General features: G+C 46.7%; 1 protein-coding gene across 1 annotated transcript; it reads left to right on the top strand.

The window, feature by feature from the left end:
* Positions 1–20,736: 20,736 nt before the first annotated feature.
* LOC125112893 (transmembrane epididymal protein 1A-like) lies at positions 20,737–22,492 on the top strand. Its single transcript, XM_047755372.1, has one exon. The coding sequence runs from the start codon at positions 20,872–20,874 to the stop codon at positions 21,757–21,759; it is 888 nt and encodes a 295-aa protein (XP_047611328.1). The 5' UTR covers positions 20,737–20,871; the 3' UTR covers positions 21,760–22,492.
* The last annotated feature ends 2,003 nt before the right edge of the window (positions 22,493–24,495 follow it).

Genomic DNA, 24,495 nt, shown 5'->3' with positions numbered 1-24,495 from the left:
GCGGAGCGGGGGGAGGTTACCAGTTAGGGGGGAATTGACATCAGGTGGGCTCCTGCGTGACCTGGGAAACTAGCAGAAGGGCATGCCCCTCACCGCCCCTGGGATAAGCTCTCAGGTGGAGATGTTCTGATCTAAAGCTACAACAGTCACCGGCTGGGGCAGGGGCAAGGATGCAGGAAGGTCCATCAGGTGAGTAGGGCGTAGGCGAAGCAGGCACTGGGGGAGCAGGGGATGTACAGAGAGCAAGAGAACAGCCATCTTGGGGGGCCAATCTTATATATGTTAACTTCCTAATTCTTTCTCCATATTTTCCAAACATCACCACCTCCACAAGCATCCTTTCCTTCTTCCATCCAATTTTAAATAAATAGGAAAGGCCTTTAGGGCCAGCTGAGCTCTAAGATCTCCTGGAAGAGTAGAAAGAACACCAGCTTTGTTGTCAGTTAGATCTGATTTGGATCCTAGTGCCACCATTTCCTAGCTATACGGCCACTTTTTTTTCCCTTTGGACTTTCTGACCATCAATATATCGATGATGCCTGGATAGAAATATTAGTTGTTAAAAGATTTTAAGAATTAATATTGAAGCTTGACAAATTCCTGAAACAGACTCTTTGACATGTAATGCTCAATAAATAGTAACTATTGTAACTATTTATGGTATGCGTCCCTAATCCCTCTAAAAAACTTATGCATTACACCTCTCTCCTGTGCTTTCAACCTCTCACTCTCAACTGGTTTCTTGCCTTAGCTCATGAACAAGATCAAAGCTCTCCCATCTTTAAAAACAAACTAAATTAATAAATAAAAAGAGGGGGAGTTCCCGCTGTGGCTCAGTCAAATCTGACTAGCATCCATGAGGACGCAGGTTCAACCCCTGGCCTTGCTCAGTAGGTTAAGAATCCAGCACTGCCATGAGCTGTGATGTAGGTGGCAGACACGGGTCGGATCTGACATTGCTGTGGCTGTGGTGTAGGCCAGCGGCTACAGCTCTGATTCGACACCTAGCCTGGGAACCTCCATATGCCAAGGATGCAGCCCTAAAAAAAAAAAAAAGAAAAAAGAAACAAAACCACCTCTGTAAAAAAAAAAAAAAAAAAAACCAGCTCCCTCAAGTGCTTTGACACCTTGTCAAGAAAGCAGAATTTCCACAGGAGAGAATATATGAGTTAACCAATGCCTGGTTCTCTGAGATTCCTATCTCCTACGGGAATCTCTCATTTAGCTTTTCTGAATCAGAAGATTGGCTTATTCACCATTTCTGGAAAATTTTTAACCATTATCTTCTTAAATATTGCCTCTGCTCCATTTCCTTTCTCCCTACCTTCTAGAACTCCAATTAAACATATATTTGGGAGTTCCTGGAGTTCCCTTCATGGCTCAGCGGTTGATAAATCCAACTAGGAACCATGAGGTTGCGGGTTCGATCCCTGGCCTCACTCAGTGAGTTAAGGATCCAGCGTTGCCATGAGCTGCGGTGTAGGTTGCAGATGCAACTCAGATCCCCTGTGGCTGTGGCTGTGGTGGAGGCCAGCAGCTGTAGCTCAAATTGGACTCCAAGCCTGGGAACCTCCATATGCCATGGGTTCGGCCCTAAAAAAGAACAACAACAAAATTTTCAGGAGTTCCTATTGTGGCTCAATGGGTAAAGAACCCAACATAGTGTCCATGAGGACAAGGGTTCGATCCCTGGTTCTGCTCAGTGGGTTAAGGATCTGGCCTTGCCGTGAGCTGCAACATAGATATGTGGCTCAGATATGGCATTGCTGTGGCTGTGGTGTACACTATAGCGGCAGCTCCTATTGGACCCCAGCCCAGGAACTTCCACATGCTGCAGGTGCAGCCGTAAAAAGAAAACATATATATATTGTATTTTCTCACTGTAACATAAATCTCATTTATCTCCTCATCTATCTTTTCCATCTTTATGCCTCTCTAGGCTTCATTCTGAATGGCTTCTTCTGACTTATCTTCCTTTCCGCTGACTATGTGTTATTAACCCTCTTTTGCGTTCTTATCAGATAATCATGCTTTTCAGTTCTATAATATCTAGTTGGTTCTTTTTAAAATATGCAATGGTTGTTTTCACAGTTTCCATATCTGCACATTAAACTTTAAATCTTGCTCTTATCTCCATGGACACAGTAAGCATTGCTTTATTATAAGTTGCCTCTAGTAACTCTAGAATCTGAGATCCCAGGGGGTGTGTTTCCATGGTTTATGGCTTCTGTTGTTTACGCCACATATTTTTTGTTTGTTTGTCATACCTTGTGTGCCTATGCACTTTCTGGACATTTTATTTGAAATGACTGTTTTGAGAATTAACTTGAAACCTGGGCTCTTCTTCCGGAGAGGCTCTTCCTTTCCTTCTGCCAACACCTGAAGACACTCAGTCTAGGAACAGGATTTCAGAATATTCCAAATGACCAGTCACCCCATTTCCAGTTGCAGCCCTTCAAGGTCTCTGCCCAGAGCAGAGGGTGAGCACATACTAGGTGGCCAGTGAATACCAACCCTGCCCCTCCAGCTCTGCATTCTAGTTTCTGAAGACTGGCAGACAGCTCCGGGTAAACGTGTCAGTGAGGTAGGGTAGCAGGTCACTCTTGCATATCTTTAGGACACTGTGGGAGGCAAGATCAGCCCTCCCACTCGCCTGAAAGTTCAGCCTGTCAGCTGGCTTCTCCGGTTGGGTGAACACGTCTCAGAGAAGGAGCAAAGGCTCACTCCTTTATTTTATTTTTATATCTTTTTGTCTTTTTAGGTCAGCACCTGTGGCATATGGAGGGTTCCAGGCTAGGGGTCGAATTGGAGCTATAGCCACTGGCCTATGCCACAGCCATAGTCATGTGGGATCCAAGCGATGTCTATGACCTACACCACAGCTCACGGCAACGCCAGATCCTTAACCCACTGAGAAAAGCCAAGGATCGAACCTGCGTCCTCATGGATACCAGTCAGATTGGTTTCTGCTGAGCCAGGACGGAAACACCTAGGCTCACTCCTTTAGGGGCTTACCCCATCCATGTTGTATTCAATTAATTCCTCTTTCTTCTGTTAGACTTTCAATGTGATTAAGAAGAGGTTTGAGGTCTCCTCCTCTAACTTCTGTAGTTTCTTTAGAGAGAAGGTAGTTCATCCCTTAGTCCACCACTACTGAAAGCAGACGCCAGGGACTCTCTGACCCCCCTGTACCACTGCTTTCCTGGCTGAACCTAGATACTTCCTTTTATTCATCCACTGCTGCCTTTACATGGAGATAAGAGAAGAGTCTTACGACACAGAGAGCAGTTTACAACTGGCCACCAGAGACACCTGATCCATACCCCTGGGTCCACCAGAGGCCAGGAGGCCATTTCCCGTCTTCCTGATCATCTGTCATAATGCATCAGCATTGCTGGTATGGGAACTGGGCCTCCAGTGGGATAATCTGATAGGGCCTGACCTCCGTCAAAGTCTGTATAAGTGGGTGGACAGGTTCTTCTAGGAAGTGAGCAGATCTCTCTGATGTGAGCCGCCCGGCAGAGGCCTGTTCTTAGGCGGGTGACATTAACTCAGCCACAAAGCCTGCTTGAGTCCCCTAATGCAGACATGGTCCCTCCCTGCCTTGTCTCCTGTGACCCTTTCTCAATACCTTGTCTGGAGCCCATATCACACTCCACCTTGTAAGTCAAGGTTGCATACACATGTTGTGTCTCCCCTTTTGGGATGATGGTTGTTTCTGTTTCACTTTGTTGGCCTTGGTTGAAGAGGCTTGGATTATACCTATTGCTCAGTCCACACCATATTATTATCCTTGGTCTGCATGCATTCCTTTAGTCATTTTATTAATTTTCTTTTTTTGTCTTTTGTCTTTTTAGGGCCACACCCATGGCATATGGAGATTCCCAGGCTAGGGGTCTAATCAGAGCTACAGCTGCCAGCCTATGCCACAGCCACAGCCACACCAGATCCAAGCCATATCTGCGACCTACACCACAGCTCACGGCAATGCCGGATCCCTAACCCACTGAGTGAGGCCAGGGATGCAACCCACAACCTCATGGTTCCTAGTCAGATTCGTTTCCACTGTGCCACGACAGGAACTCCCATTTTATTAATTACCTTATTCTCTTTTATCACTATTTCCTACTCTCCCTCTCTCCACAAGTTTTGCTGTGTTCATGGGCATCTTTACTTGAGTATGTTCTTGCCAAATGTGCATTGTTGACTTATATGTTTGTATTTTTTAAATATATGTGAAAGATACCATGCAATATATCTCATATTCTGTTTCCTTCTCTTTGTGTTTTTAACATCCAACCATAGAGTTCCCTGGTGGCTCAGTGGATTAAGGATCTGGTGTTGTCACTTCTGCGGCTCTGGTTACTGTTGTGGCATATGTTCAGTCCCTGGCAGTGGAACTTCTGCATGCCAAGGGCACAGCCAAAAAAAAATTTTCTTAAAAACATCCAACCAGGCTGCAGTATGACATCCAACTCAAGTCGTGTAACCTTTGCATAATATCCCATTGTGTGCCCTGGCTTCACTCTGCCAGCAATGAACGCTCAGGTTGCCTTTGACTACTGGCCATTGCAGAAATGTGCTGTGATGAACATCTTTATGAAAGTTCCCTCATAGGTCCGTGTGAGGACCTTCCTGGGATGTATTTCCAGGAGCACGATTGCTGGGTCATAGATTGCACATATGTGAGGACTCAATTTGACCAGCAGAACTAGACTCCTTTCCAGAATGGCTGGACCTGTCTGCACTTCCATCAGGGATGCACAACTGACTTCTGTGTTCCCAAATCCCCTCCAACTTAGCATCATCCAGCTTCCTAATGGTCACCAGTAAAATAGGTGCCAAATGACACCTATGGAGGACTGAATTTGCATTTTGCTGACCATAGTGATTTTGAGCATCCTGTCACTTGCTTCTTAGCATCTTGGGTTTCTCTTCTGTTGTTTGCCTGCCCATGTTCTTTGTCCATTTTTTTTCATTGAAGTTGCTAGATTTTTTTTCCCTTTTTGATCAGTATCATTTCTTTACGTAGTCTAGAATGACTTTAATACCTTGTCAGTTTTAGACATTGGAAATACCCTCTCCCAATTCCACATTGCCTATGAACTTTCCCATACTATCTTTTCTTTTCTTTTTTTTTGTCTTTTTGCCTTTTTCTAGGGCTGCTCCCATGGCATATGGAGGTTCCCAGGCTAGGGGTCCAATCAGAGCTGCAGCTGCCAGCCTACACCACAGCCATAGCATTGCGGAATCCAAGCCACATCTGCAACCTACACCACAGCTCACAGCAATGCCAGATCCTTAACCCACTGAGCAAGACCAGGCACCGAACCCACAACCTCATAGTTCCTAGTTGGATTCGTTAACCACTGCACCACAACGGGAACTCCCCATACTATCTTTTGTAGAACAGAACTCCTTCATTTTAATGTAAGACAAGTCATTAAATCAATTAATTCTTGTATATATTATTGGAGCTCTTGAAACTTTAAGAAGTTCTTTCATGTCCCCAGGATGTAATATATTTTCCTCTACTTTCTTCTATGAACTGGAGAGTTTTAACTTTCACGTTTAGCTTATAACTCAATCCACCTCTGTATGTAGTGTTAGGTAGAGATCCATGTTCATGTTCTTCCATAGAATGAGTCTGTTTTCTCAACACCACCTGCTAAACAATCCATCCTTTCTGCTTAGATCTGTGGTGACCCCTGTTGATTAAATTCCCATAGCCAGGCAGGCCAGCCACAGGGAGACACCCCCCGCTCTGCTTCCCATGCAAGTCCCAGCCCAAGTCCACACCTGACCCTCACCTCTGCATGAGTACAGAGACCAAGCTGGGGGTCTTTGGGGGCTGAATCACCCCAGAGAAAGGCCAGAGAGGCAGTACCAAGGCCCCTTCATAGCTGGAGCTCAGGAGGGGCAGGTCCTGGCCCCAACAAGGCTCAGAAAGGCCACTGAGCTAGAGGACTCCAGCGAGGCCACTCAGGGTCTAAGGCAGCCACACCAGGTCAATGCTAAGATGAGCTCAAGGGGAGAAGAACGGAGAAGGAAAACAGTCCATTCATAATAGAAAGGAGGGCAGGAAGGGAGGAGGAGACGAAGGGAGGAAAAGAGATAAGGAAACACCTTTATGAACAGGGCAGAGCTGGGCTCAGGGAGAGATGAAACCCCTCACCTCAGGCAAGGTTCTTAACTTCAAACCATAAAAACCATCCCTGGAAGAGACATGGAAACAACCTAAATGTCCAATGACAGATGAATGGATTAAGAAGATGTGGTACATATACACAACGGAATACTACTCAGCCATTAAAAAGAATGAAGTCATGCCATTTGCAGCAACATGGATACAGCTAGAGATTCTCATACTAAATGAGGTAAGTCAGAAAGAGAAAGACAAATACCATATTATATCACTTATATGTGGATTCTAAAATATGGCACAAATGAAACTATCTGCAGAACAGAAACAGACCCACAGACCTAGAAAACAGATTTGTGGTTGCCAAGGGGGAGGAGGGAGGGAGTGGGATGGGTTGGGAGTTTGGGGTTTGTAGATGCAAATGATTACATATGGAATGGATGGGCAATGGGGTTCTGCTATATAGCACAGGAGCTGTGTCCAGTCTTTTGGGATAGAACATGATGGGGGATGATATAAGAATATATATGTGTGTTTGTACATATATATATGTGTGTGTGTGTGTTTTCATATGTGTGTATGTATTCCCTTGTATATACATATATATGTATGTATATATAATTGGATCACTTTGCTATACAGCAGAAATTGGAAAACAGAATAAATCAACTATACTTTAAAAAAAAACTATCCCTGGGGATTTAATCAGAAAGGGGTTTTATTAAAGGAGTCATTTGGAGGGCTAAGTGCCACAGCAGAATCCAGGTGTATGTAAGGACTGTGCCCACTCCAAGGGAGGCCACAAAGGACAAGCCTGGCATTTTGAGGTCCTTGTGGGGAGCTGGGTTCTACCTCCTACCTGCCCTTTAGGTGGGGATTTCTTTTTTTTTTTTGTCTTTTTGTCTTTTTGCCTTTTGAGGGCTGCTCCCGCAGCATATGGAGGTTCCCAGGCTAGGGGTCGAATCGGAGCTGTAGCCACCAGACTACACCACAGCTCACGGCAACGCTGGATCCTTAACCCACTGAGCAAGGCCAGGGATCGAACCCGAAACCTTATGGTTCCTAGTCGGATTCGTTAACCACTGAGCCACGATGGGAACTCCATAAGTGGGGAATTCCTTAAATAGAGGAAGAGGCTTTGGATGTTGAGCAGACAACGAGAATAACTGCCCACTAAGCCCTTCCTCTCCCGTACCCATCTGTGTCCCCTGAACTGTATGGATGTGAGGTATGTCTGGAAAAACAAGACTTTGAGCTTTATGAATTGTTGGGGTTTAGAGATCACTAACACCCTGGGGGCCCTTGACAAGAGCCATTGTAAGAAGGAATAATATGACACCAAAGAGAATATTTGTTACAAAAGAGGAAGGCGTCTCTCACACTATAAACCTCACTCATCCTCAAACCCCCAGGGTCTGTGATAAAGGCTTCAGAAAAACTGGGAGGCTGGTCCTCAACCTCCTCCCCAATTCTGCCCCTGCCAGCCTCCCATATACTTTTAGAGGAAGATAGTCTAGGTGGAGGACCTGGGAGAGTGGTCTCAGAAGGTAGAACCCTGCAGAGCTCAAAGAATCTTCCTACAGGGTCCCCTCTCCAGTGGAAATGAGCTGTTTCCATCTCACTTGGTAGGAACATCATTCCTTGGGGAGCACTGCCAGAGATCTGAACCAAGCCAGATCAGGGCTCCATGTGAGTTCCCTTGTGGCATAGGGGATTAAGGATCTGGCATTGTTACTACAGCAGCTTGGATTGCTGCTATGACATGGATTCGATCCCTGGCCTGGGAAATTTCATATGCCCTGGGTGCAGCCAAAAAAGGCCAGGGCCCCTCCTAGCCATCAAGGCCATTGCCTGTGGAACCATAGTTCCTCAGCCCCAGCTCAGCTAACAGCAAGAGCAGGTTCCCTGAGGTGACAGCAGCACTGCAGGCCAAGACAGGGCACAAGGGCTTGGGCCCAGCTGGCTGCTGAGGGTGGCAGCTGCAGCATGGGTGCCCAGCATACAGCACTGTCTATACCTGACCAGGAACGTGCTGATGGAGCTGTCACCAGAATTGACACATGGCACATGAGAGATTCCGTAGTCTCTTTCAGTACAGAAAATAAAATCTGCAAGATCCTAAGACCCTCTGTGACATGGCAAATATTGGGAGCAAAGAGCCCCTAATATGTGGACACTCATGCTAATCAGACCAGACTTGTCATCCCAGGCTGGTGAAGCTGGGTGTGCTGGTACCATGTTGCAATAATGAACACAATTGTCACTTCGTGTAGCGTTCTCATGTTAGCTTAATGCCAGGCAGACAAGGGCATCAGTGGAAGCAGAGGGAGCGTATCACTGGGCATCATCTCCTGGCCGCCTGGGAGCACCTTCCTGGGAGGAGAGCCTACCTGTTCAGAAGTGGTAGGCATTGTCATGCTCCTCTCGGTGGGATGGAAGAGGCACTCGTCCCCTGTGAAGACTCCTAGGCTCTTCTCCTCAGGGCTGGTGTCGCTGCCCTGCTGGGACCATGTCCTACCAAGAGACATGAGCGCAGAGGCGGTGGGAGCAGGTGCCCCTGGAAGAGGTGGGGGAAGCGGTTGCCTCATTAATAGCAGGCTGGCTAAGTTCTTCTCTTTCAAGGATGAAGCCGATGGTAATGGGGGACTGGGCCCAGGCTGAGGAACAGGTCCTACACCACCCACCAGGGAGCGGGTCTCTGAGTTCTTCTTGCTGAGCCTGTGGGGCTGTAATGAACCTGGCCTGGCTGGCACAGCAGCCAAGGCCTTTGGTGTCGGTGTTCAAGGCATGAATGGCCCAATGATCAGCCACCACCCAGATGCTGCCACTGTGTGTGACAATGTGCCCCCCACCCACTGGAGACCCTGAGCTTCCCCAGCACCTTCTGCGGGTGCCTGGCCTCAGAGGCACCATCTTCAGCCTCTGGTGCCATCGCTGCTCCTTCTATCAAAGGGGAGGTGCCAGGGCCCACTATGCCCAGTGGGCCCCAGAGGTGGAGCCCAAGAAGTTCAGGGCAGAGGTCGTGCTGCAGGACAGGGCTTCTGGGCTCAGAGCTGTCCATTGAGGATGCCCACAGGTGGGCGGACTAAAGTGTCCTGAGAGCCACAATTTGATTTCCTATCCCATGAACCCCATTCTTGTTCCTGGGGCTGTTTAGCTCCTGGGATAGTTTCGGGACCTGTCTGTCAGTCTCTATCTCACTGTTCAAAGGTGTTTTCCTGGCCTCTTTGGCGGCTTAGGGGCCCTAGAGGGTGGGCTGATATGGAGGAGGTGGGCCGGGGGAGTGGGAACCTGGATAGTCTTCCCGGTTGTTGCTGGCAAGATTGTGACAGTGATATTTAGGAAGGAGGGTGTGTGAGGGGCCATCTCTGCACAGGATCGTCATTGACAGCGTGCTTGTGTGTCTGCATTTCTCTGAAACACTGCTAACAGGTCAAAACCAAAAACTGACTTCCAGGAGGCAGAGGCTGGGTGGGCGGGGGGGAATTCTTTTTTTTTTTTTTTTTGTCTTTTCTAGGGCCGTGCCGCAGCCTGTGGAGGTTCCCAGGCTAGGGGTCCAATTGGAGCTGTGGCCACTGGCCCACGCCAGAGCCACAGCAACGAGGGATCCGAGCCACGTCTGCGACCTACAGCACAGCTCACGGCAACGCCGGATCCTTAACCCACTGAGCAAGGCCAGGGATTGAACCCACAACCTCATGGTTCCTAGTCAGGTTTGTTCACCATTGCGCCAGGAAGGGAACTCCAGGAATTCTCTGTAATGACCTGAAAAGGGTCTGGATAGAGAAACATGTCTGGGCACAGGGCTACTAGAAGGCTTCTTCTTTCATTGAAGCATAACAAAAATACTGAAACGTGCGTAAAGTACAAGTGTGCAGCTCCGTAGCTTTTCCGCAAATCACTCGTGTAACTAGCATCCAATCAAGAAACAGAAAACTACCAGAATCCCAGAAGCCCCTCCTAGTCTCCCAGTTACTCTCCCTCACACTAACCACTACTCTGACTTCTAACACCTTAGGGCTAGTTTTTCCAGTAGAATCATATTCATATTAAAGTTTTTAATATTCACTTAAGGCCTTTAAAGGACAGAACTATCTAATAACCAATATTGGGAGTTTTGCTTTGGGACGAGATAATCCCTGATCATCATTATCCTCATACATGTAACAAAGCCTGCTGCACAGATAAAGGCCTTTTGTAAGTGTTACTTTGCTCTGCAAAGGGTAGAGGTGGATCCATGGTAGGGGGCTAAGCCTTCCCTCTGGGTCAGTGCAAAAACAGATCCAAGGCGCTGCTGCGGGGTATACTTACAGCAGGTTCAGACTCTCAAAGGCTGGTGAGGGGGCAATCACAGCCCTGGGGCTCAGGAACCTTGGACAGAATGTGGGACCTCCCCCAGTGTGTGGGATGGGCACTGAGTCAAGGTCACCTACATTTCAAAAGCAAGAGTGATGCTCCACTAGCATCACAGACTAGATAAGCATGACATTTCATTAGAGACTAGACACAAAGAACCGGCATAAGCATCCCTCTTTGACACTAACTGGCTGGTTTCTTTCCTGGTGAGTTACACCTGCATGAATCGGGTTACACGGCTGAAGCAAACCAAGCACATTCAAATGCAGAGAAAGAAGTGGGGGCGAAACTCCAGCCACAGGCATGGAAAGGGACCAGAGAAAAGCCCCTGCTGGTAGAGAGGTCGCCATCCCACCACTGCCCAGAAATGTTGACACTGGAGGCAGGAGTGCTGCAGGAGGCATGGAGAAGGCCTCCGGGGCCAGTCTCGGGCAGGGGATGGACCAAATCATAAAGGAAAAGTGACAAGTGATGCTTTTTTTTACCACTCCCACCTCCCCCCACCCCCAACAGCAATAGTTGAAACAAGAACAGCGCCCAGCTCAGCCTTCCAAGGGAAAAGGCAGGACCACCCTTCCTACAGGGACTGCAGATGACATCAAGGTAGTTCTCAACCTGATGCAAATTACAACCACAGGGCAGGGGGTGGGGCAAGTTTACCTTTCACTTTTTAAAAAACAGTGGTAAAAAATACGTAATATAAAATTTGTCATTTTAACTTTTTTTTTTTTTTAAGCTTTTTAGGGCTGCACTTGCGGCATATGGAAGTTCCCAGGCTAGGGGTTGAATCCAAGCTACAGCTGCTACAGCTGCAAGCCTATGCCACAACCACAGCAACACCAGATCTGAGCCGCAACTCCAACCTACACCACAGCTCACGGCAACACCAGATCCTTAACCCACTGAGCTAGGATAGGGATCGAACCCACAACCTCATGGTTCCTAGTCAGAATCATTTCCGCTGCACCGCCACAGGAACTCCTCCATTTTTTTTTTTTTTGGTCTTTTTTTGCTATTTCTTGGGCCACTCCTGCGGCATATGGAGGTTCCCAGGCTAGGGGTCTAATCGGAGCTGTAGCCGCCAGCCTACAGCAGAGCCACAGCAACTCAGGATCCGAACTGCGTCTGCAACCTACACCACAGCTCACGGCAATGCCAGATCATTAACCCACTGAGCAAGGCCAGGGATCGAACCCGCAACCTCACGGTTCCTAGTCGGATTCGTTAACCACTGCGCAACGACGAGAACTCCCAAACTCCTCCATTTTTAACAATTTTTAGGTTTATAGCTCAGTGCCTTTAAGTACATTCACACTGTTGTGTAACCATCACCACTGCCCATCTCAAAATTATTTCTGATTCCCAAACGGAGACTCTGTCCCCATTAAACACTAACTCCACACTCCTGCCCCCAGCTCCTGGCAGCCACCATTCTACCTCCTACCTCCATAAATGTGACGACACTAGATACCTCAAATAAGTGGACTCGTACAGTATTTGTCCTTTTGTGTCTTCAGAGGAAATTTAAAAAACACAAATACCCAGGCCTAACAACCCCTGATCCATTCAATCAGAACCTGATGAGGGGCGGGGGCAGGAACCCCTCCCTATAGCATAGCATACATCTCAGCACCTGCTGGCTGATACCCCAAATTCCTTTAGTTGTAGGTAGAGCTATGGATTTTCCTTCTTCTACTGGAAATGAAGACCTTAAAATGATTAAGATATCACAGTGACTGAAACTTGTTTGCTGAAGATTCATCTACCAGTCAACACATGACTATTTCAGGCACCATCTCCTTCTGAGAGCCAGGAGCAGGTGATGAGGTGGGGAGAGACAGCTGCACTGGAGGCTTGTGGTCACTTTTGGTGTGGGGTGGGGATGCAGGTTAGTCCTGTTTACCTTTAGTTACCCTGTGGACAAAATAGGAGTTGGGAGTAGAGGAATTTAGGTCTAACCCATCCGTGCACTCGCCCAGTTTACTGGAACGTGGCCGCTCTGACATATGGTTCCCATCATCTGTATTTTTGCCTGATTCTTGAATACCACCCCCCTCCTTTTTATTCAACTGCACTGACTTCATTACAAAGGAACTTCACTTACATGGGTTCTAACTGAGCCATGACCAGTGCCTTGTTCAAGAAAGAGCTCCTCCTGTTGCTGGTTTCTGCAGAACTAGAAACACATAGAAAACCATCAGCTAGGTTAGAGAGACAGAGAGGGATACAAACACAGACAAAATACCAGAATGAAAAGAAAGATTCACACCAAGCTCCCAAGACTGGTTCTCCCTACAAACTGAGAGAGGTGTGGGAAGGGGATTGGAAGGATTTGAATGTTTGTTTATTTTTTAAAATCCTGAAGCAAACATGACAAAATGTTAACACTTACTCATTCTGTGTTGGCATTTGCCAAATGACTCTTTTTACTTGTCTTTGTGCCTTTTGATGTCTTTTAACATTGTCAGGATTGCATATATAGCTTTATAAATAATTGCACACAGAAATCTACATACATAAAGAAATATTTTGATGACTAGAGATCTTTCAAAGTTTTTCCTGTGAATAATTTTACCATAAAATTCAGTTAATAAAGTCTCAGAATTGGAGTTCACATCGTGGCGCAGCAGAAACAAATCCAACTAGAAACCATGAGGTTGTGGGTTCGATCCCTGGCTTTGTTCAGTGGGTTAAGGATCCGGCGTTGCTGTGGCTGTGGTGTAGGCTGGTGTAGGCCAGCAGCTGTAGATCTGATTAGACCCCTAGCCTGGGAACCTCCATATGCCACAGGTGCGGCCCTATAAAGACAAAAAAGACAAAATTAATTAATTAAGTCTCAGAATAGTTGAAAAATGCAAAAAGATAGACACAAATTAACATTTCCCATAAAACTACCGTTCAGAGTTTGCCACTTTTTTTTTTTTTTTTTAAGGACCATACCCTCAGCATATGGAAGTTCCCAAGCTAGGGGTTGAATTGGAGCTGTAGCCACCGGCCTACACCACAGCAATGTGGGATCCAAGCCGCATCTGTGACCTACACCACAGCTCACGGCGACCAGTGAGATCCTTAACCCAGTGAGCGAGACCAGGGATTGAAACTGCATCCTCATGGATACTAGTCAGATTCATTTCTGCTGAGCCACAGGAGGAACCCCCACCTATCAAGATTCTTAATGGCAAAACCCAAAATCTGATTCTACTTAGGAAGAGAATGACATTACTGGAAAGATTGGAGGTAGCCGACACTGTCGGTGGGGAGATGGGTTTACCGGGGTTTTTGATTTCATTCATCTCCTCCCCTGGTCTTTATGTGATAGAGTAGCTCAAACATTCAGTCAGATATTGAATGGCTGGGCCCTAATGCCAATTTGAGCTTGGTTGAAATGCTACTTCTTTGATGACTTAATGTGAAGGACTCACTATTACATTATCCTTTTTTTTTTTTTCTTTTGAGGGGAGAGGGATTATTATTTATCTTCCTCTACCATCTTCTGGTTCACCTGCATCTTTATTGGTTTCTTGCCTCTCTTTGTTGCAGGGCCTAGAACAGCTTCTGCCATTAGCAGGATTCATTGTTAGATGGATAAATGGGTCAAAGAGCCTTCGGTGGTCTTGTCTGCCAAGTACCTTCCTTTAGATACCATTGGAGAAGGCAAGCTGGTGGAGCACCTGTGCCATTCTGCATCCCTCTTCCCACCTCCTTGTGGAGCAGCAGGTCTACATCCCCGTGTTAATCGGAACCACTTGCCACAGCCAACACCCTATCCCTCTTTTTTGCTTGTTGTGCCTTGTGCTTTGAGGAGCCAGAAATAGCTATGTGACTGCCTCAGCTTCCAATTCAATGACATCATCAACGTGCCCCTTGAGGGGTATAGGCTTCTCTTTGGTGCTAAAACTCTGAATCTTCAGGGTCTAGCGTTGCTAGGATGGGGAAAATATTTTTTATATCCATTCCCTATGGCAGGAGCCTTAAGCTTTTTTTGGCTTCTCCTTTACCCTTCTCTACCACTTTTCTTATTTGACACTGAGGAGTGGCAGGAAACGTGTCACCCTCTGTGAGGAGAAGTCTGTATTATTAAAGCCACAGATGAGCTGCACCCCAGTCACCATGGCCACACTATACATGGGTTCACTGGGCATACACTGGAGTGGAGGGGAAAGGAGCCGAATGCCATCCGCAGAGTGGGTGGCCCTGGTCCCTTGTTACTTAAAACCTCCACCATGGGAATATTTTGCTGAGCATTCCAATGAAACCCACATAGTCTGGGCCCATTCTGAGAGTTTGAGCCATTAACACTTTCCCAAAATTCTTTCGTCATAAATCTTCTAATCTTGGTTCTTCTAGGTCATTGATCATATGACCAGATTTTAACCACTATGCAGGATTTAGTGGCACTTCAGATGTTCCAGAAAAGCAAAAAAAATATTAAAATGCCCTGTTTAGGAATTGCTGTTGTGGCTCAGTGGGTTAAAAACCCAATATAGGGTTTGTGAGGATATGGATTCAATCCCTGGCTTCACTCAGTGGGTTAAGGATCCAGCATTGCTGCAAGCTGCAGCATAGGTGGCAGATGCGGCTCAGATCCCCATGATGCTATGGCTGTGGCACCATAGGCTGGCAGCTGCAGCTCCAATTTAATGCCTAGCCTGGGAACTTTCATATGGTGCAGGTGCAGCCCTAAAAAGAAGAAAAAAAAAACACTCTGCTCAAAGTTCTACTCCCTGAAAGTGTTTATCTGCTGTTCTTCAGGACCATCTGGAGTGGGACTATAGCTATGCTCAGTGCATTGGTAGTAGAACCGTCTGAGACCAAGCTTGAATGTTTCCCCTTCATTAGGGAGTCATAGAGACCTCTATACATGGCCCTAGATGTTGGCTGAGGGAGAAGGAGGAGGAGGAAGCACACTGGGAATATTAGCAACACATGCACATCACTTATTTGTGCTTTCAGGTCATGCTCAAGCCTGGCCTCATTATGCCCTGTTTGATGATGGAGCACTGTTAGGTATGACCGATTTTAGACTCAGAAAATACCCAGATCACATGGTTACCTGGTGTCCAATGTGGAAAGTGTTCAGTCTCCAGAAGAACCTACTAGCAAGCTAAGAGCAGCTTCTCATAATAAGGATGGATGGTCACTTGCCAACACGGTCATGATTTTGCTCCAAAATTATGGAGCCTTCACTCTGATTCTCTTATCTGGACTTGACACAGCCTCTGTGAAATTTACTACCTCTGGATCCACTAAGCAATAATCAAGCTGCTTGCACTGCAACCTGTGCCAGTTGGAAGGTCTTCTCTTATGCTGGCTTCCACCTAAAAATAAACATAGACGGACACACTACCCAACAATAACAGAATATGCATTCTTCTCAAGGGCACATGGAATATTCTCCAGGACAACCCACATGTTAGGTCAAAGTTCAACTCTCAAAACATTTTAAAAGATAGAAACCAGGGAGTTCCCTGGTAGCCTAGAGATTAAGGATTTGACATTGTCACTGCTGTTTCTCTTACTTTACAGCTGTGGCAGTTTGATCCCTGGCTGAGGAACTTATGCATGTCATGGGTATGGCCAAAAAAAGATAGACATTTTACCAAGAGAAGGGTAAAGGAGAAGCCAATCACATTGTATTTTCTCCAATCACAATGGATGAAGTTAGAGGTCAATTACAGAAGGAAAATGGGAAAATCCACAAATTTGTGAAAATGAGCACACTTTTAAACAACCAGTGGGTCAGTATATTAGTCTGCTTGGGCCGCAATTACAAAATACCATAGACTGAGGAGTTTGAACAGCAGATACTTATTTATTTATTTATTTATTTTTGTCTTTTTGCCATTTCTTGGGCCGCTTTCTTGGTATATGGAGGTTCCCAGGCTAGGGGTCTAATTGGAGCTGTGGCCACCGGCCTACACCAGAGCCACAGACAGCAACGCAGGATCTGAGCCACGTCTGCAACCTACACCACAGCTCACAGCAACGCTGGATCCTTAACCCACTAAGCAAAACCAGGGATCGAACCCGCAACCTCCTGGTTCCTAGTCGGATTCGTTAATCACTGCGCCACGACAGGAACTCCTTAAACAGCAGATACTTATTTCTCCAGTTCTGAAGCCTGGAAAGTTCAAGATCAAGGTGCCAGGTGATTCTGTTCCTGGTAAAAACACACTTCCTGGTTTGGAGATGACCACCTTCTCCGCTGTGCCCTCATATGGCAGAGAGCGTGGTTTCTGGCCTCTCCCTCTCCTTAGTAGGACAGTAACTCCAACATAGGGGCTCCACCCACATGACCTCATCTGAACCTAATTGCCTCCCAAAGGCGTCACCTCTAGGTACCATCACATTAGAGGATTAGTGCTTCCACATATGAATTTTAAGAGGACACAAACATTTGGTCCATAACATTCTGCCCCTGGCCTCCCTAAAATCATAAATATATGCAAAAATATTCATCCCATCCCAGCAGTCCCTAAAATTTCAACTCATACCAACATCAACTGTAAAATCAAAAGCCTAAAGTCTCATCTAAATAGTATCTAAACCAGGTTTGAGTGAGACTCAAGGTATGATTCATCCTGAGACAAATCTCTTCTCCAGCTGCGAACCTACAAAACCAGAAAAGTTCTGTGCTTCCAAATATAGCCATGGGACAGGCTCCCCAAAGGGAGAAAGCAGCAGGAAAGGGTTACAGTCCCAAGGAAGTACGAAACCTAGCAAGGCAAATATCATCACATCTTAAGGCTGAAGAATAATTCTCTCTGATTGGATGCTTTGCTCTCTAGGCCCACTGGAATGATGGTCTTGCCTTCAGAATCCACTGGATCGGCAACCCCATCCCTATGGTTCTGTTTGGCAGGTTACCACCCCCCAGGTCTAGGCAGCCACACCCCCAAGGCTCTAGGTGGTCACTGTCTGGCCTGCTAAAACGGAAGTGATGTCTTTTTGAAGCCAAGGAAGCTGCCTTGATGATATCAGAACTGCTTCAGGATCATTCTTCCCTTGTCTTGAAGAATTGCACCTGTTCACAGCCAAACAGCTTTCTGGTCCAGTCCTGCCCATAAGATCTAGAAGTCCAATAGCCTTCCCTCGTTTGATCTCAGCTCCATCCCCTTCACCTGAAACTGGCAGTGTCTCTCATGGGATGGCTCATTTGGTGTGTAGCCTATTCTCATGTGAATCACCCTATGAAAGGGTTTGGGGGAGGCCACACCTTAGTGTTCTCTTCAGGACAACTTTCTCATTTTTTGCAACATGGACAGGCTGAGAATTTGCAAATCCTTAAGTTTGGGATCTTTTTTTGCTTAACAAGTGCTTCTTCAATGCATTCCTCTCTTCTCACATTTTGCTATTAACAAGCAGGAGGCACCAAGCCTCTCCTTCGACATTTTAGAAATCTCCTCAGCTAAATAGTGCAGTTTCATCTTGCACAAGTTCTTACCTTCTACAAAACACTAGAACATGAACATAATTCAGCCTATTTCTTTGCCACTTTATAAGCGTCACCTTTGCTCCACGGTCTGGTAACATGTTCCAAGTTCCCATCTGAGACCTCACCAGAATGGGCTGTAAGTCCATATGTCTACCAACATTCTGTTCATGACTATGTACACACCCTCTAAGAAGATGGAGGCTTTCTCTAAAGCTTTCTGTTCTTCCTTCCAGGTCCTCAGCTGAATGACCACCTATCCCTTCAAGGCAATCTTGACTTTTCTAGCATGCACCTCCAAACTCTCCCAGCCTCTACCCATGACGCAGTTCCAAAGCTGCTTCCACATGTTTTAGGTATTTGTTACAGCAGCATCCCACCCCACAGTACCAAGCTCTGTCTTAGCTCAGTCTGCTCTAAGCAAATATCATAGCCTGGGGGCTTAACCAACAAATATTCACTTCTCACAGTTTTATAGGCTGGATGTCTGAGAGCAGAGTGCCAAGATGATTGGGTTCTGGTGAGAGCCTTCTTCCTGACTTACAGACAGCGCCTTCCGACTGTGTGCTCCCAGGGCCTTTCCTCCATTCAGCACATGGAGAGTAACACCAGACAGAAGATAGGGAAGGACATAGAGGACTTGACAAAACACAATCAACCAACTAGATCAAACCAACATATATGAACACTCCACCCAACTACCCCAGATTCACACTCTTCTGAGAGATCTTTGTTTCTCCTCCTCTTTTTATAAGGGCACTAATCTCATCACGAGGTCCCACCCTTATGACTTCATCTAAACCTAGTCATCTCCCAAAGGTGCCATCTCTAAACAGCATCACATTGTGGGTTAGAGCATCAGCATATGAACCTTGGGGGGATTCCATAACAAGAATCATGTTGATTTGGTTATTATTCATTTGCTTGCCAGTGAAATTCATTATCTTGAATTGTGTAGTTTTACTAAATATTTATAGTTTTCCTTAGATAAATAGCTATTTTATGTCCTTTGCCCATTTTCCCACCAAAGTGTTCATTTTTAACTTTTTGATTTGTAGGAGCTCTTTATATTGTAAGAAGACTAACACTGTTACATATAGAGTAAAATGTTTTACATATAGAGTAAAATTGTTTTTTTCTCCTGAAATTTGTCTTTTAACAGTAATTTCAATATGTAAATAAATTTTTGCTTCTAATGTCTAATTTCTATTAATAAAAACTTTACATTTTTAAAATGTCATTACTTTTTGACTTTTTTCTTTATGCTTCCTGCTTTGGTACCATTCATAGAAATATCCGAATAATTTCAGCATCATAGAATTTGGCAAGGAATATTAATCATAACAATAGTAAAATTACTAATAATCACTATCATTTTTTAGTATTGATAAATACTAATAATGTGAGTCATGAATTTTTAGGTTTCCCAATACATATAAAAGTTATGTTTATACTACATTGTAGTCTATTAGTGTTCAATAGCATTATCTCTAAAAAATATATATACATTCCCTAATTAAAAAATACTTCAGGAATTCCCAAGTGGCCTAGTGGGTAAGGTTTCTGCATTGTCACTGCTGTGGCTCAGGTTGCTGCTGTGGCTCGGTTTGATCCCTGGAATGGGAGCTTCCACATGCTGCAGGCACAGCCAAAAAAAACCCCAGTGACTTTACTGCAAAAGAACACCAAAACAATTACAATAGTAACACCAAAGATCAATGATCACAGATCACCATAACAGATATAATAATAAAAAAGTTGGAAATACTGTGAAAATTACCAAAATGTAACACAGAGGCATGACTCGAGCAAGTGCTGTTGGAAAAATGGCACCAATAGACTTGCTCAACGCAGGGTTGCCATAAATATTTAATTTGGGAGTTCCTGTTGTGGCTCAGTGGGTTAAGAACCCTACGTAGTGTCGAACCCCATAGGACATGGGTTCAATCTTTGGCCTTGTTCAGTGGGTTAAGGATCTGATGTAGTTTGCAGATCTGGCTTGGATACCAAGTTGCTGTGGCTGTGGTGTAAGCCAGCAGCTGCAGTTCCATTTCAGCTCCTAGCCCAGGAATTTCCATAGGTCACAGGTGTGGCTATTTAAAAAAAAAAAAATCTTTAATTTTTTTTTAAAAACACAATATCTGCAAAGCTCGATAAAGCAAAAAGCAGTAAAACAGGGCACGTCCATATTTAATTTTAACAACAAACCTATGAGATGATTATTATTCCCATTCTACAGATCAGGAAACTGAGGCTCAGGAAGACAAAGTAACATGTTCACCATCACGTGACTGGCAAGTGTTGGAGCGGAGATTCAGCTCCTGTGCAGTGTTACAAACTCAGGACTTTGCAGACAAATGAGTAGACCTGGTCCCATCCTGGCTCCGCTGGGCTGGCTGCTGGAAGGGACATCATGCATGTCCCATCCCCACTCTGAGTTTCATTAAGGCTCACTCGTCACCTGTAAAATTTGTTTAGCAATAACGCCCTCAAGAGTTATCCAGGGCTTTAAATGAGAAAAAAAAAAAAATTGTGTAACTCACCTGGCCAGGAACAAGTCAGTAGAAGAGAGTCAGCCACCACCCCTCTTTGCTGGAGCACCTAACTCTCTCCTTCCCCTCTCCTTGTGGAGGGCTGGGGCAAAGGCCATCAAAGCACAGGGTCCAGCACTGAGGGACAAAGGCTGAAATCCCAGGCCTAGCATCTGGGGAAGGAACAGAGTGAGATGCCCTTACACCATCACATCTCCGAAAGAGATCCCACCCAGGAGTGACTCAGATGCTTCCGGCACCTTCCCCTGTGTGGGAGGCAGGGCAGGGCTGGATCAGGAAGATCTCTCCTTGGCTCAGAAGCAGCCACTCTGGCTTGTGAGGAGCACCCTGTGAGGTTGCCGTTCATCCCCAGCTGTTGCCCTGGTGGCCCCTCCACACACACGGAGACCATGGGAACCCTTGTAGGGCACCTGATAGCAGGAATGTTCTTCCTCCTCTTTTCACTCTACTACTCCGTGCTGGTGTCCTTGGCCCTGCTGCGAGGACAGAGGTTCCTCATACCCCCTCTGCCCCCAAGGGAGAAGCGAGGGCACAGGTGGTGGCAGCGGGTCCCCAAGGACGGAGTGATGAAGGTGGTCTTCCCTCTACTTGGCATCTTGCCTGAGTTCTTCTACCCACCAGGAGTGAACCGGCTGACGATGGTGGACTGGGAGGACCCGAGGCGGCCGTTCGTGTTCAAGGACAACTGGCAGCACGTCACCATGTATGCGTTCTTCCTGCTCAGTGGCGTGGTGGACATCGTAAGCCAGGCGTGTCAGGCGCGGCAAAATGTGAAGCTGGAGCGCGCGGCCGAGGCCCTGGCCTTCTACATGCTGGCGCTGCTGATGGCGATGCACGGCGAGAACAAGAGCACCCTGGAGATCCGCGTGCACATCCTGCTCATGGTGCCAGCCTTCCTGGTCGGCCTGGTGCTCACCATCGAGGTCTGGGTCCCCGACCAGCCCTCGCTGTGGGTGCTCAAGACCTGGATGGGGCTGGTGCTCAGCAACTGGATGCTGCAACTTTGCGTGCTGATGTACGCGCCTCCCTCCGGGCAGCCCTGGCGCGGGGAAAACCCCGAGGACCTCTCCTTCCTCATCATCTTCTTCTGCTGGCACCTGCCCTTAGGAGCTGCCCTGCTGGCTGCAGTCTATGGCCTCTGCAGCCTCTGGCACCATTGCTTCTCCTCCCGGAGGGAGACCCTGGGTGCCAAGTACCAGCCCTGCCCCACAGGTGAGGGCAAGGAAGAGTGTGAGAAGCTCAGGACAGGGGCCCAGCTGCAGGATGGGGGTGTCTAGGTACAGAATCTGTCTTTGCGCCGCACCTTTTGCAAGCAGAGTGTTGAGAATCGGTGCGCGCAGTGCAGAAATGACCCGGGGTCTACGAGGTGGCTTTCCATCAGTGGAGTCCCCATCCTTGTTCCTGAATGATCCTTCCAGCTCCTAGGCTTACCTTTAGCTAGCACTCTGTTCCCCCAGGCCTGTCTCTTTCCAGTCTCACTATTCAGTATTGTTCCTAAGCAGGGATTTACATGAAGTGAGAACAGGCATAGCGCTTTTCTCTGACAGCTTTTGGGATCCGAGAGGAGAAGATGAAATGAGGAACAGAGGGAGATGGAGGATCTCTGGGCACCTAGCAGGGCTCTGGTCTGTCTGAAGCAGGGCTGGCTTCACGCGCACACATGTGTGTGCCTGCAGCTGAAGCGGTGAAATGGGGTGGGGGGGAGTCTGTTTTCACATGGTGTTAAAGGCTTCTGCACTCTTCGTGTCTCTCTGTTCTTTATTCACACTAAGTGTGGCAGGAAGAAGAGCTTGTTCTGATGCTCCTGTTTCCTAATCTGAACTGGATGAGTCTAGTCCTGAGGGAGTAAGGGATGAGGGGGAAAGGGGTGGCATCAGTGTAGCAGGGCTCAAGTCTGGAGAGAAAGGAGGCAAGGGAGGAATTCCCAAAGGTGTGTATAAGAAATGAGGATTAGCAGCTGCTCGGGTCACTGCTGTGGCAGAGGTTCAATCCTTGGCCCAGGAACTTGCACATGCCACAGGTGCAGGGTGGGGGGGGGGGGGAGAAAAGAGGATTATGTAGAGTCTCCTTATGTAGAGTCTTTCAGTAAAGTCTGTGATACATGTGTATATGTCTTGTCTGAGTGATTTTGGGGCAAGATCAAAGAAAAAGGCCCAGATTTCAGTTGATGGGAGCAGAAGGGGGAGAACTGTCATGAAACAAGGGGTGCACATGACCTCCGTGGTTCTGAAGATGCAGGAACTCAGAGCTGAGAAGAAACCTGAGAACTTGCAGACCTTTCCAGCCCATCCCCGAGTTTCTCCCAGAATGAGGAGAGGGGGTGCTAATAAATTCACATACTTAGTGAAATATATGAAAGCAAACAATGTAAAAGTGCTTCTCCCTGGGTACAATTAGAAAACTTCTCCTGATAGCATGTGTCTGCTTATGTGAGATGATACATCCAGCATGTGGAAGTCTGCAGAGGCAGGAAGAAGGGAGAAGATGCTGGCCAGAGATGTGGAGAAAGGACCATAAAGAAAAATGTCCCCGCATGAGGCAGTTGCAAATATGTCGCCTCCCACGCAGTCAGAGATGCTATCAGGGATGGGAAAGCTAGAGAGGGATTTGCATTTGCAGATGGAGGACAAGACAGGCTGCACATCTTCCTCTGAAGTAGCAATGGATACTCCCTAAAGAAGCTGGGGGCAAGAGTGTGGAAATAAACCCTGGAAACCATGAGACAGGGGTTATGGCCAAGAAGGGGAGTAAGGGGAGCAAGGGGAGGGATGGAAGGGGGGCAAAGGGTCTGGCAACTCACAGGGGCAGGGCTTGGAGAGGAGGAGCACTCTGGGTCTAAAGAAATGTCTTTCTCCAGCAGCTGACAACAGGCCAGCCCATCTTCCCTCCCATGCAAAGCAGCAAGCAACCTAAGGAGAGGCGGGCACCTTTCCTTCTGCCCCAACCCTCAAAAGCCCAGAAGCAAAGCCAGGTTTACCCCGAAACTAGTAAACCTTAAGCTTCAGAGCCCCTCCCTTGATAGCTCCCACCCAAAACCCTGGGAGAGGCCAGAGCAAAGGATTCCTTTAATCACTTATCACTGAAAAAAATCACAAAAGCTAGATATTTCTGTATTCTTATTTTTTTCCATAAAACTTGGCTGTGCCCCTCCCTAAAGGCTTCACACAGATTTCCTTTCAAGATGGCTTATGATAAACACATCTCTTTCCCTGTTAGTAGAACATCCTTTATTCGAGGATAATGTTAAGATGTCCTTCTTCAGCTTGGAAACAAGAAGATTTAAATGCCAGTGACATCACATAATGTCGGAGAAACACCTGCTAAAGTAGAATCCCTCAGTCAGCACATGTAAATGAGTCTTATCAGATGCCGGGTCTCACTTGATGAGGAGGAATTAGAGGTACGGGAAACTGATGGCTATGGGAGAGGTAGGAAGTTATTCACAGATGCGGGCCTGCTTTATCTTCATTTGTGCTGTGTGTGGGGATTTTGGCCCTGCACATCTGGCCTTTGCCCAGTGTATCAGTCATGGCTCTCTAGAGAATTAGCACCAACAGTATGTGGACAGATAAGAGATTTAAGGAATTGTCTCATGAGATCGTGAGGGCTGGCAAGTCCAAAATCTTCAGGGCCTGACAGCAGGCTGGAAACCCAGGGGAGAGTTGATGTTGCCAGCTTAAGTCCGAAGGCAGTCTGGAGGCAGAAGTCCTCCTTCCTCAGGGCATCTGTTTTCCTTTTAAGGCCTTAACTGCTTGGATAAAGCCCACCCATGTTATGGAGGGTAATTTGCATACTCAAAATCTACCAATTTAAATGTTAATCACCTGTAGAAAATATCTTCACACAACATCTAGACTGATGTTTGACAAAACAGCTGAGGACCATGGCCCAGCCAAGTTAACACAGAAGTTTAACCATCATACTCAGCATATCCGAGCATGGCCACTCAAACATGACTTATGTCAACTGTGTTTGTCGAGATTGTTGGAGACCTTCCAAAACAATAATAGTAA

Source organism: Phacochoerus africanus, chromosome 1 (genome assembly GCF_016906955.1).
Source record: "Phacochoerus africanus isolate WHEZ1 chromosome 1, ROS_Pafr_v1, whole genome shotgun sequence".
Lineage (NCBI taxonomy): Eukaryota > Metazoa > Chordata > Mammalia > Artiodactyla > Suidae > Phacochoerus > Phacochoerus africanus.
Note: the sequence above shows the minus strand (reverse complement) of the source record. Positions and strands in the feature narration are given on the sequence as shown.